General features: G+C 36.7%; 2 protein-coding genes and 1 pseudogene across 4 annotated transcripts; 2 read left to right on the top strand and 1 right to left on the bottom strand.

Annotated features, from left to right (window-relative positions):
- Positions 1 to 58: 58 nt before the first annotated feature.
- Positions 59 to 2,977, top strand: LOC147513792 (2-oxoglutarate (2OG) and Fe(II)-dependent oxygenase superfamily protein). 2 transcript variants are annotated; one of them, XR_015215652.1, is made up of 6 exons: positions 184 to 417; positions 490 to 737; positions 1,338 to 1,515; positions 1,663 to 1,814; positions 2,732 to 2,783; positions 2,861 to 2,977. XR_015215652.1 is itself a non-coding variant. In XM_086597073.1 (5 exons), exons 1-4 carry the CDS (start codon positions 193 to 195, stop codon positions 1,783 to 1,785), a joined length of 774 nt encoding a protein of 257 aa, XP_086453199.1. In that variant the 5' UTR covers positions 59 to 192; the 3' UTR covers positions 1,786 to 1,814; positions 2,732 to 2,977. The 2 variants fall into 2 exon arrangements, 1 of the variants encoding a protein (XP_086453199.1); XM_086597073.1 differs by having other exon boundaries at positions 59 to 417; positions 2,732 to 2,977.
- Positions 2,978 to 4,763: 1,786 nt separating this feature from the next.
- Positions 4,764 to 6,161, top strand: NRS/ER (nucleotide-rhamnose synthase/epimerase-reductase). Its single transcript, XM_086597071.1, has 2 exons — positions 4,764 to 5,407; positions 5,491 to 6,161. The coding sequence occupies exons 1-2, from the start codon at positions 4,952 to 4,954 to the stop codon at positions 5,941 to 5,943; spliced, it is 909 nt and encodes a 302-aa protein (XP_086453197.1). The 5' UTR covers positions 4,764 to 4,951; the 3' UTR covers positions 5,944 to 6,161.
- On the bottom strand, positions 5,490 to 9,515 carry LOC147513790 (cucumisin-like; annotated as a pseudogene). Its single transcript, XR_015215651.1, has 6 exons — positions 9,426 to 9,515; positions 9,078 to 9,283; positions 8,551 to 8,648; positions 7,918 to 8,450; positions 7,333 to 7,836; positions 5,490 to 7,263 (listed from the first exon to the last, which is right to left on the bottom strand). The product of XR_015215651.1 is annotated as a cucumisin-like (transcript).
- Positions 9,516 to 12,618: the final 3,103 nt, after the last annotated feature.

Here is a 12,618-nt window from a genome sequence, read left to right as displayed (position 1 = left end):
ATTAATTATGGTATACTCTATTAATTGAGATAGATAGATAAATAGATTTGGTTACAGGTTGTCCACTGCAACAAGATTGCACGAACAGAGCGAGTTCTTGGGCTACACCGTCAAAAGTCCAAAACTCAGTGTCTCAATCCCATTTGCTTTTTCTCTTTTCTTACACCAACAGAAAATAGCGTTAGTCCAAATATGGGCACGAACTTTCTAACACGCCAAAACATTTGGGCTGAACCTAGCCTGACCCGCTCCGAATACAGCCGCTACTATAAAGCGCAAAACGAGCGAAAAACAAGTTTATTATTTGGATACAGAATGGGCGAAAGAGGAGATGATGCGAAGAAATTGAAGTGGCCAGCAATCAAACAAAAGAAATCTCTCCAGATAACTCATCTTAAAGACGCCCACTTATTCACGGTACACTTTTATTCAATTTTTAGTTTTATTTCTCTCATTAGTTTTATGTACTAGGTTGTTTAATGCTTTCAGGTGCCGAACTTCTTCACGTCTGCTGAATCAAGAGCATTTGTTGAGGTTGCGGAATCTATTGGGTTTACCCACCAAGGAAGTCTTGGCCCACTGAAAGGGGAGGCTTATAGAGATAATGATCGCATTGCTGTAAATGATCCGGTTCTTGCTGAAACTATATGGGAATCTGGGCTTAAAAAACTCTTTGCTGACATCACAATTCGTAACAAAGTTGCTGTTGGGTTGAATCCAAATATCAGATTCTATAGGTAGAGTAAATTAATGTTTTTAGTATCAAACCGCAATGGCGTTGATTAGTTCATATATACTTTATTGCTGAGTTTATTCTGCCTCATATGTCCAACTTTGGATGGTTTGGCCTTGCTAAGGAACTAAGGAAGCAAGAGGTGTGATGGAAAATTATGAGTGGGCTAATGGGTGTTAAGTTCTCACTTACCATGAAGATGCTTATAGACCCCTCTATTAGCTTATATTGCAACATAATTTATTCTCATTAATGCATTTGGTTCAGTCAATAAAACACAACAAAAATCAACTTAGGTAGATGCTTGCATGAAAACTATACCTGTGATTTGTTTCATTACATGTTTTTATCTGGATCAGGTGGATGCCTGCATGAAAACATCGGTGCTTGCAGGCGAGTATGTTATAACTAATAAGTATAGCAAAATTGGTATTTATCGGACAAAGTGGACCTTGAGCTCGTAAATCTCTTACTTGATTTGTTTATCATCACTTCAGATTGTAAATGAATGCAGTGTTCTGTTTCTTAGTACATGAAAATTATATGGCGAAATTTTTCTGTTCCTAGATTATAAACTTCGTTGCTATTTTGAGTATTTTCACAGGTACAAGGTGGGTCAGCGCTTCGGACGGCATATTGATGAAAGTGTTGATCTTGGGGATGGGTGTCGAACACATTACACACTGTTGATATATCTAAGTGGTGGAGCCAAGGAATCAGGCAAGACTCTTGTCGGTGGAGAGACTGTCTTCTATGGTTCTAGACGAGGTGTTGTTGCTGAGGTTAAATATTATCCCTTTTCTTTTTCCTGGATGCTACGTGGAAGATATTTGTTGTGACCTTTCTTCAGTTTCTGTAGTTGATTAACTTCTAAGCTGCATTTTGTTTAGATGTCTATCTTACAAAAGTGATGGCTTCTCTATGTACAGGTGGCTCCTATTGAAGGGATGGCTCTTCTTCACATTCACGGTGAAAAGTGTATGCTACATGAAGCCCGCAATGTTACAAAGGGTGTCAAGTATATCTTTCGTTCAGATGTTGCCTTTGCTTAATAGCTGTCGGGGCATCACAATGATAACAAGTAAGTCATTTTTCTTTCCTTTCCTTTTGGTGATAATGATTGATTTCCTTGTTCTGAATTTTTTTGGTTGGCCAGCTTCTCTTTTTCAAGTTTGTATGTTTGCAACCTAGTAGCACATACCTCAAGATGCTTTAAAAGATGATATCATGAAATAATCCGTTTAGATTCTTTAAAACTACAATTTACATTCTCAAGAGTGGCCTTGTTGTTTCATAGTTTTTGTTGTGTCTTCAAACCCATTCCATGGAGATCTTGTAGAAGCTCTCCTGTCGGGGGCATATTTGAGCACTTTAAATCCCACGTCTTTTAATATTCCAGGGTTCTAGGTGATTGTATTGCATCATGTAAGAGCTATCATGCTAGGAAACATGATTACTTGAATTAAACAACGTATGTAGTTCTTTGTGTAAAATCTCTCGATGAACTTTTTGGTTAATTATTTCTCAAGTGTGCTTTTAGGGGCATTAAAAGGCAATACAGATGATTGTAGCTAACAGGAGTATTATTTGATAATTAGGCATCTATTTAACTCAAGAGAACCAGAAGTGGATCTTAGTAGAATACTTGGCAGGGTTTTCAGTCCTCTGTAGACAACAACCAAAGTCATAGATTCCACAATCATATAGGTCTATTTCTCCGGCCATCTGCTACCTGTTGGTCCTCTCATATGCTATAATTACACAGCAGAAATAGTCGCAATAATTTATTTCCTTATCACTTTTGTACAAAAGTTACTTCTGTTCCCACCAATCTTAATCAAGTTTCTTAAAATTTCTGTTTCTTTTATCATATTAATGTACTGACTTCTTCTATGTACAAAAGTTACTTCTGTTCCCACCAATCTTAATCAAGTTTCTTAAAATTTCTGTTTCTTTTATCATATTAATGTACTGACTTCTTCTATTTTCTTAACTCAGGACCAATTCCAGTGCCATACCTTTGGAAGAGAGCAAGGGTGTCAATGTTGAGGTAATAGATTGATTCAATTCATAGATACATGTGTCCTGTGTGGGGACTGATAGTCATGTCGAAATGAGTTTCTGTAGGCAAAGGAATGTTGTTTGCTTTGAATTCTGGCATGTGAGAGTCCCATATTTTACTTGTAAGTTGTACCATTCATGTATTAACCTTTTGAGAGATATTGGTTTTTCCCTCCGTGTTCCTATTCAAGTCCTTAAAACTTTTATCATTCCACACGGAGAACGCCCCTAAAAATAAGACGTAAAAGACATAATAAATTGTAAATTTAATTGAGTGCAAGAGTTGTTAGGATGTGTTTTTAACTTGTAAGTATAATAAGATGTGCAGTGGGCTCAAGATGAGGGAAATCTTGGAATTTGACTGAATTTGGAAATGTTTTATAAGCAAAAGCGCTTGTATCCTTTTGCAAAAAGGTATGGAATGATTGATTCTGCACTGAAAAGGAGCAGGTGTGAAGAGGTGTCATTCATATTCGATAGTTATTCAGCAAGTATATTCAGTCTTTTAAAATTGGTGGGAATCTACCAAAACAATGGAGACTTCTTACATCAATGTCATCTGCTACCAACATATTCTCAGTCAATAAATCCCAAAAAGAGAAATTATTCTCGGCAATTTTAGTTGATTTGATGAAATATAAGTGGTAGTCGTTGCTGTACATCCAAAAATTAACACGGAAGCTGCTTCATTCATTGATTAATTGATTAATTGATTAATGGTATTCTAGTCGTCCATGCATTTCACATTCCTTAGGCTGGGTGCAATGGCCCCCCATCCCTTCAAAAGTGGAGGGTGTGGCGGTGGTTTTGCCCAATCATTCTCGATATCATCCAATTATCTTAAAAAGTAACTTCTTCTATGTTGCTTCCGTTATTCCGTAACCGAGATTTGTAAAATATCGATTTAGAGTTTGAATTTTTTTTTTTTTTTTAAAACAACACCAGAAATCTCACCATTCCTCTCTCCCTCTCCTAATTTCAAATCCGCTCAAACAAGATTTGGAGTGGTTTCACAAATTCATCTGAATCCACAGCCCCACTAAAATTCTTAATTATGATAGGTGGACTACTAGGAAAACTATGTGAATCCCAAAGGAATAAATTACGTATACAGTTACTCATTAATAACCGATTTAGAAACGGTGAAACCAAGTTTCTATTTTATTAACGGATTGGTTGAGGAAACGAAAAATGTTGGTTTAGCTGATTTAAAAAAGAGGTTTGGTTTTAAATTTAAATCATCCACTTGGATCTTTTGAAATTTGGGTTTTTCATTGGATCATTTTATTCCAAAACAAAGTGGTGAGTTGTTGTTGAATGGTTTTTTTTTTTTTTTTTTATCGGTTTTCAAACCAGCCCCAACTTAGGATAGTTCAAACCATTGACATTCCAAACTCAATGACAATTTTGGATGAACTCCTACCCAATCCGTGGGATATCACTGTGCTTTTGAGGGATAGAGATGAAGAGTAGCACACCATTGGACTCAGCCTTAAATTCACTTAAAATAAGTGTCGTGTGTTAGGTTATCGATTTTTTTTTTTTTTTTTTTAAGTGTTACGTTATCAAATCAATTATGTGTTAAGGAGAGTCTTGGGAAATTCAAAAAACAAATTTCCATCAAATATGGGTTTCCATGGTAAAGCTGAGGTTGGATGGATTCTTAACGGGAGTGTCGGGAGATAAACTATGGGATTAAGGTTATGATTATTATTATTTTTGCTAAAGATATGGTATTATCTTGATATCACAGTACAATCATTCTCGATATCATGATTAATCCAGTATCTTAAAAAAGTAGCTTCTTCTATGTTGCTTCCGTTATTCCGTAACCGAGATTTGTTGCTTCCAAAATAAGTCGAAAGTACGGATTTATTTCAGCTTGAAAGCTTGTCCAAATTCCGATCTATGTCCATGTCCGAATAAGTGGCTATAATAATGAGTAATTGACATCTCAGACGACAACGTCATCATTCATTTATGGTAATAAAATATTCGCATTTTGCAACCACACAAACAAACAACCCACACTTCACTCCCCTGGCCTTATAAAACAACACCAGATCCAATCTCACCATTCCTCTCTCCCTCTCCTAATTTACTCATCATCAGCTCAAACAAGCACCCAACCTCTCTGTGCTTTTTTTTTTTATCCCTATGGGTTTCACATCCAACGGTTCATCTGAATCCACAGCCCCACTAAAATTCTTAATCTACGGACGCACAGGTTGGATAGGTGGACTACTAGGAAAACTATGTGAATCCCAAGGAATAAATTACGTATACGGTTCAGGCCGACTTCAGGACCGTGACTCATTAATAACCGATTTAGAAACGGTGAAACCAAGTCATGTATTTAACGCGGCAGGTGTAACGGGTCGACCCAACGTGGATTGGTGTGAGTCACATAAAGTGGAAACGATCCGTACAAATGTTGTGGGGACTTTAACTTTAGCTGATGTGTGTAGAGAAAGAGGTTTGGTTTTAATTAATTATGCTACTGGTTGTATTTTTGAGTATGATTTAAATCATCCACTTGGATCTGGTATTGGGTTTAAAGAAGAAGATACTCCCAATTTCATTGGATCATTTTATTCCAAAACGAAAGCCATGGTGAGTTGTTGTTGTAGATCTAATAAGTATTTTCAAATTTTAGTTTCGTGTGATATCGATTTGTTTCATCCTTGAATTAACAGGTGGAAGATCTGCTTAAGAACTATGAGAACGTGTGCACACTGCGTGTAAGGATGCCCATATCTTCGGATTTGACTAATCCTCGTAATTTTATAACAAAGATCTCCAAATATGAAAAGGTAGTTGACATTCCAAACTCAATGACAATTTTGGATGAACTCCTACCCATATCTCTAGAGATGGCCAAGAGGAATCTCACTGGGATATGGAACTTCACCAATCCTGGAGTGGTCAGTCACAATGAGATTCTGGAAATGTATAAGGCCTACATCGACCCCAACTTCACATGGAAGAACTTTACACTAGAAGAGCAGGCAAAGGTGATAGTTGCCCCGAGGAGCAACAATGAGCTGGATAGCACCAAGTTGAAGAAAGAATTCCCTGAGCTCTTATCTATTAAGGAGTCGCTCATACGGTACGTGTTCAAGCCAAATCAGAAAACCTCTGTAGCTTAAGCTTTTTTTTTTTTTTCGTGCCCTTGTTTATCACTCTTGTCGGTTCGGGTTATGTAGTGATTAGTAAATGTGCAAGCACTGTTGCTTCACGTCTTAACTCCAAGCAGTGGGTTACTCTTCCCTCATTATATTTGTATTGTAGTTCCTATTCGTATTTTCATGATATATTCTTGTCAAGTTGATCAGTAATAAATTGAAGCATTTTGGCTTTTTTTTTCCTTTTTGTATTGTTTGTCGTTCCCTCCATATTTAGGTGGGAAATGCTGAAAAAAAAGAAAAGAGACTCCAGGGTTTTACCTCAAAGCCCTCCATGAGTTCTGCAAATCAAATGGCGAACTTTAGGGGGGAAAAAAATCAGAGCAAATTTTAGAGCCATCGAGGAGAGAGCCTTTTTCAGATTCCATTCACAAATGCCCATGAAATCCATGGCAAATTGTTGAAACTTTTGGACAGTTTTGTCCCTTGGTGTTAAATCGCATGTAACAAGGGCCTCTATAGTTGCTCATGTAGTAGCTATATATATGAAAAGAATAACAAATATTTTAAAGCAACAGAAACCGGAATTACTATGATACTAGTGACATAATACTGCTTGGATTTATTTCTACTTAAACACGCTTCAAAAGAAGTGGTACAAACATGTCAAAACATCTTTGCTTATCGAATGCAGTAGTTGAAGTTTCATTATTAGAACCTAGAGGAGTCAAAGGATCACATTCTTTGGATAACTAGAGGTACCTTTGAAATGTGACTTCTTGTTTGGAATGGAGGAGGGATAAGGTGACAATGTTGAAGAGAGGACAGTGTAAACTACAAGGGGTGTCCTAACTGCATGATGGTCATCAGAAGTCCAGTGAATAAAACCTGATAAAATCGGTTGCTGTGTTATTTTTGGTCCAGTAACCGTCACTGTAAATGTCCTCTTCTGTCCAATGGCATCGAAAAGCAAAATTGATGGCTCCACCTTGACATTGAGAGGGCATGTCCATCGAAGAGTGGTAGGTAGCAGCTTTTGAGCACATTGGTGACTGTCCTAGTGAAGGTAGAATTGATTTGCTCACTGTCTTCAATAGCTAGTGCAAAGGATGGGTAGTTAAGGCCCCATGCTTTTCCAGGCGTAGTGTTGTTACAAACGCTAGAATCTCCTGTGACAAGTCTCAGAGTGGAAGTGTTATAACTTATGACCCTGCTTGCAGAGGAATTCCACATCCTCATCTGCATCAAATACCAATCCAGGGTCCACAGCCTTTACTGGGTTGATGTGACCAGATCCATAGGCAAACTCCTTGTCCTCGTACTTCCTTCCGTCCATGACATGAGCTGAAAACGAAGAAATGATCAGAAGTATGTTCATTACAGCATAGCTTATTCAAAGTTCTGCTGCCTTACCTGTAGTCATGATAGCAGACTTGATGGCAGCTGGAGACCATGCTGGGTGTGCAGCTTTAACATAGGCTGCAGCTCCACTTGCATGCCGGCAAGACATGGATGTACCAGAGATAATGTTGTAGTTGACACTCCTTGTATAACGAAGGCGCTGCAACTGGAGACCAGGCAGCGAGGATGTCTACACCAGGAGCAGTTATATCTGGCTGTATTTTTATCATCCAGTAATACACTTTGCTCAGAAGACAATATCAACAGGGAAATAGATAAAGAATCCGAAATCATCCACGTAGTGAACCATTACAACTCCTATTCCATTTGCTGCTAGAACCCCTGAGCCATCAAAGAAGCCATTACAGAGAACATTTTTACTTTCTGTTTTATGAGAATTCAGTCTACCCCGCCCACAGAAACTTGCGGTATTTGCACCAGCGGACACATTAGCTGCATCTCCTCCCCAGATCAAGGGGTATGATGTTCCTTGAGCGCAAAGCTATTGATGGCACCCTTCATGTTTGAAATGCGCACAAATTTACAAGGGGGAAAACAATTGCTAATGAATGATCCAAGAATTTTAAGTGGACTTACGGTAAAAATTTGACCATTCCCAAGCACAACTTGGGACACAAACTTCCTGTCGATGCTGCTGGCAGCCACTGTTAAAGACCAAGGTGAGACGTTTGAGATTGTCCTTGGAAATGGGCCACTATTCCAGCTGAATTTGAAGTCAATATTCCTTTCTTCATGGCATGGAAAGAGCCAATTGCTATTGGGTCTTTGAAGTGTGGATCTGGAACATCAGATCCTAAGGAAACTGATATGATATCGACTCCATCTGCTATTGCATCATCAAAAGCGGCTAATATGTCTTCAAAACTACATGCACCATGCCAGCACACTTTATACACGGTGATCCTGGCACTTGGAAGTCCTCCTCTTGTGTTATTTAAGACGTACATTCTACAAATTGTGTTGTACATGATGTTTATTATAACTTTGTATGTTCACCTGAGTCTAGCATTCCAACAATGACGTTTTCGGAAAGCCCATAAAATCCCATGATCTTGTGGTGTGAAGTTTCTGTTTGGTGTTAGGAAGAACTGACATGACTCCATCCATCTCTGCAATCAAATTTGATTATATATTGCGGAAAGTAGTTGAACAAAGAATCACACTTTCGATCTGCATTATATATGGCGTATGTGTATGTGAACATCTCACCTTCAAACCTCGCAACTTCTTCATCTGATAGTTTAGCCGCAAATCCATTTAAGCTCTTTCCATAACTTTAAACTAGGGACTCTTTGGCAGCAGAGTGACTGCGATTTAAAAGTTTTATATTAGAAAATGAGAGCTGAGATGTTTATGATATATGCTATAGTAGCAAAAAATGTCAAGAAATATTCTCTATGGCTTCATCTTTGTGCTCTGCAAGGTTAAACCTAATTCCACTTCGGACTAGCAGATGTCCTAACTTAAGCTCATTGCTTAATCAATCCTTAACTGTAGAAATGTAAGAAAGCATCGCCCTGAGTATTGTCGAATAAAGGATAATTGGCACTGTAAGAATTATGGTCAAGTTGGCAACCTAAACATGTTCCTTTGGACTTTGACTTTATTCTTTTTAACTCATTTTGAGACAGGAATACAGGATTGAATCTTTTCAAATCCTAGATGATCCAAGTTAAGCGAGCTAGCTCTAAGTCATAAACCAGGATGTTAGCCTAATGTATGGTGTGAAACTCTACCATATCTTCCTTTCGTGAGGACTTCCATAAATTGTGTAGGAGTGGATCATTGTTCATCATTGTTCTGAATTTCTGATGATTTGATTGGATATAAATGACTATTTCAAACACCTTGTCCTTCCACTTGTTCTGATGGAGTAGTGGTGCTTTGATGAGAAAGTCTTGTGTGCTCCCTTTGGATGATCTCCCATGTATACAACATGAACCTACACAGATTGATTCGTTCCATAAGGAACTTGAGTAATATAAATATAGGCTAGTTCACAAAACATCATTTTCAAACGAGTGACATTTTTTTTTTGTAAACGAGCGACTGCAAAACAGATATATTTAAAAATCCCATTTTACCTTCCTTTCTTGACATGACAATTGAGTACCAATGCTGTTAACAAAAAGAAGTACAGAACTGAAATCAACCTGGCTCTTGCCATTGGGCCCAAATCCGCATGAGCAAATAACCTGCGGTACTTATACGCAAGTGTCAACAATTGGTATATCCGCCATATCCCATTGAATGCATAACTGGCATAGAGCTGTTTGTTGTTTTACTTGGTTTGTGATCATCGTCCTTGTTTGTGTTCTAAGGTATATCTATTGAAACCATGATATTCCATCGGTTAGCTTGTTTTAATATAGTACGACGTATCCAAGTAAAATCAGAAAACCTAAGTACTTAAGTTTTGTTTTGGCCCTTTTCTTGTCCTTTGTGCTTATCTTGGCATCTTGCCATGCGCACACTGATTGTTTCCCCGGCCAGGGTGTTAGAATGGCATGTCACAGTATATAGCATCTTTCTATCAGGATTCAGAAGTCTGTTATTGCCACAAAACTGAATTAAGCTTCCGAACCATTATAACGCCGTAAAAGATAATTTTTCCAGTATTTTTTTATTTCGATAAGAAATTTTTTCAGTAATAATACCTTTAATTTTTTTCGAGGCAGTGTTCTCTATTTATTGTATGGACCGGGTATTTATCGAACGGGATATGTAAATATATCCGGGATATTTGACATTGGTAATAATTACTTTAATATCAAAATATTATAAATTACTAATATTGCCGACTATTATGATACGTTATTTATATTTATTTAAAATATAATGATCTATTAAATAAAAATTATATCGAGTGAAATATCTTGTATAACTAAAAATATCTCCAAATATCTCTAAACAGGGAATATCATCAAAAAAATAAGATTATATATCTGCAAAACCAATTTATATATTTTTTTTTCATCTAGGATATCTTCAAATATCACAATATATCGGGATATTTTTTACTATGCTCTATACCATGAAGTTTATTGTATGGACCGGGCTTGAACTTCCATAATTTTGACGAGAGCGTAAATATTCCGCTAGTAAAACGGTAATACGGTAATAGTTACTTTAATTCAAAGATTAGTTACTAAGCCGACTCAGCGTAATTCCTACGGAGTACGTGGTCTATAAATAAGAAGTGCTCGAGTGAGATTCTTGTAGAACTAAAAAGAGAAGAGAAAGACAGGGAGAGAAAATAAGATTACTGCAAAACCAATATATTATTATTAACTCTTCTTTCTAGGGCATTAGAGAAATAACGAAATTCTGTTTTTTCTGTAAAATCTTTGTGGACTAAAATTTAACTGTTTAGTGTGGTTTTCTTGCTTGATCACATGGTGCGTTCTCTTTTATAACTTATTTTAAAGTTGCAAATTGTTTCCACATGTGAGCATACGTGGCTTATAACTTTTTTGATTACTGGTTTTAGTTGTTTTGTTTTGTATATAAATTTTCTTTTAAATTTTTTCTTGGGATTACTTGAGTATTTTCCTTTTCTGCAAACTTGACTCGTTTTTATTTTCTTGGATTTTGAGTTTTCACACATCTACGTGTGGTGCTTTCCTTGTTTGCAAAACTCAGTATAAAAGTAATGCTTTTCGTGCTTATCTTATTCTCTTAGTTTATGTGCTTATGTTTATAAATGATGTAGGACGAAGTAGTGATTTGAAATAAAGAGTTACAGAAATCTCAATCTCAATTAGTAGTAGAAAAGTGAAGAAAAAAGATAAGAAATATAGACGGTACTTAGCGCCTACTGCCAACCCTTGGGTGTTGGTCCGAAGGTCTTGGGATCATTTCCCACCTTCATTTGAAAAGAGGAGGAAGGGAGGATTTTGGTTCAGGAGTTGATACAAATTTTGAGGTCTACTAGTTGTTTACTTGTGTTGATATGACCTTCTGTTATGTAGAAACTCTATAATCGTATAAGGTGCGATAGATCTTACTTATTGTCCCGATCACCAATGCTAATTGCTCAGTCATTAGGTGTCATATATATCCAAATAACCCAACTTGACTGTGGTGGTCTATCAAAGGTGGCAAAACGTTGAGTTAAATGATCGCCACATGGCATTTTGCATCTTAGGTTGAAGTGGTATAATTTGAAAAGAGGTTGCTTAGGTAGCTCTCAATTATATTTTACTGGAAACGTTTTCATTGCCTTTACAAGGTTTTCAGTTGTTCCCTAAGGAATGCACATTGCAAGGTATAATTCATTCAACATGTCGGAATGTTTTCTTGATCTTTTGCCATGTTAGTCATAGTGAGAAATTTATTTGAAGCTATATGTTCCATTTAAATAGTCTGAAGTCCTTGCCTGGTGTATTTTTTAATCACTCTTTCTTGCAAATGTTAGCTTTTTTAATCTACAGAGTACCAAATTGTTGTATAAAGCAGGCCAGTTCCTCTTTTTTTAGTGTGGAACTGTGAATACACTACCAGAGACTACAATTCAGCCTGGCAGCCGACATTACCTGGAAACATGAAAAATAGGTGTCGTAGCGTGTCATATGGTTCATTTGCAATGTAAAATGGCATGTCAATTTTGTGTCGGAGCATTTCACTCCTATCTTGGTATCACAGCTGATGTAAATGGAAATTGATCCTAGATTATTTGTGTTAGATGTTAAATACATGTTTTCTGTGTTTACCTTTAGATTGGTAATCGTTAGACATTATTAGATGCATGTTGTTATTATTATTGTTGTTGTTGTTGTTGTTGTTGTTTTTGTAAGTGATACAAAGCTTGTTTTAGGCAGTTTCTATTATTGTAAACCATTATTTTTCATATATATATCGAAGTGATACAAGGCCAGAAGCAACGCAACTAAGCCGTATCCTCTTTTTCTCCAAACTTCTTCTCCATTAACATAAACACAATTTCACTGTTACTGCTATTGTGTTTATTATTTTTATTAAGATTATTGTTGTTATAATTATTATTGTCTGTATAATTTTATTAGTATTGTACTTATTGTGTTTGAAACTTGATGAAGGGCATGTTTAACCTTGAGGCTCCCCCTAGAAGACTACATATTTTAGACAATTCTATGGTGTCTGAGAGATGAACTGCAACCATGTACACCATCACTTGTTCACCGAGTTATACTTATACAATTGCTAATATATTTAGTAGTGGTATTTCAAGTAATTGCCTACTGTTGATGCACTGTTTATAAAAGGAACTGCTCGACTGGAGTAAAAGCGAGAGAAATA

This window comes from Coptis chinensis, chromosome 3 (genome assembly GCF_015680905.1).
Source record: "Coptis chinensis isolate HL-2020 chromosome 3, ASM1568090v1, whole genome shotgun sequence".
Classification (NCBI taxonomy): Eukaryota; Viridiplantae; Streptophyta; class Magnoliopsida; order Ranunculales; family Ranunculaceae; genus Coptis; species Coptis chinensis.
This window is presented reverse-complemented; position numbering and strand designations above follow the sequence as displayed.

Bases quoted from the DNA above. Each gene is read 5' to 3' on its own strand.
- LOC147513792 (XM_086597073.1), top strand. From the start codon at position 193: ATGGGCACGAACTTTCTAACACGCCAAAACATTTGGGCTGAACCTAGC. The intron at 418-489 runs GTACACTTTTAT...TAATGCTTTCAG, and splicing joins AAGACGCCCACTTATTCACG to GTGCCGAACTTCTTCACGTC. The intron at 1,516-1,662 runs GTTAAATATTAT...CTCTATGTACAG, and splicing joins GACGAGGTGTTGTTGCTGAG to GTGGCTCCTATTGAAGGGAT.
- NRS/ER (XM_086597071.1), top strand. From the start codon at position 4,952: ATGGGTTTCACATCCAACGGTTCATCTGAATCCACAGCCCCACTAAAA. The intron at 5,408-5,490 runs GTGAGTTGTTGT...TTGAATTAACAG, and splicing joins ATTCCAAAACGAAAGCCATG to GTGGAAGATCTGCTTAAGAA.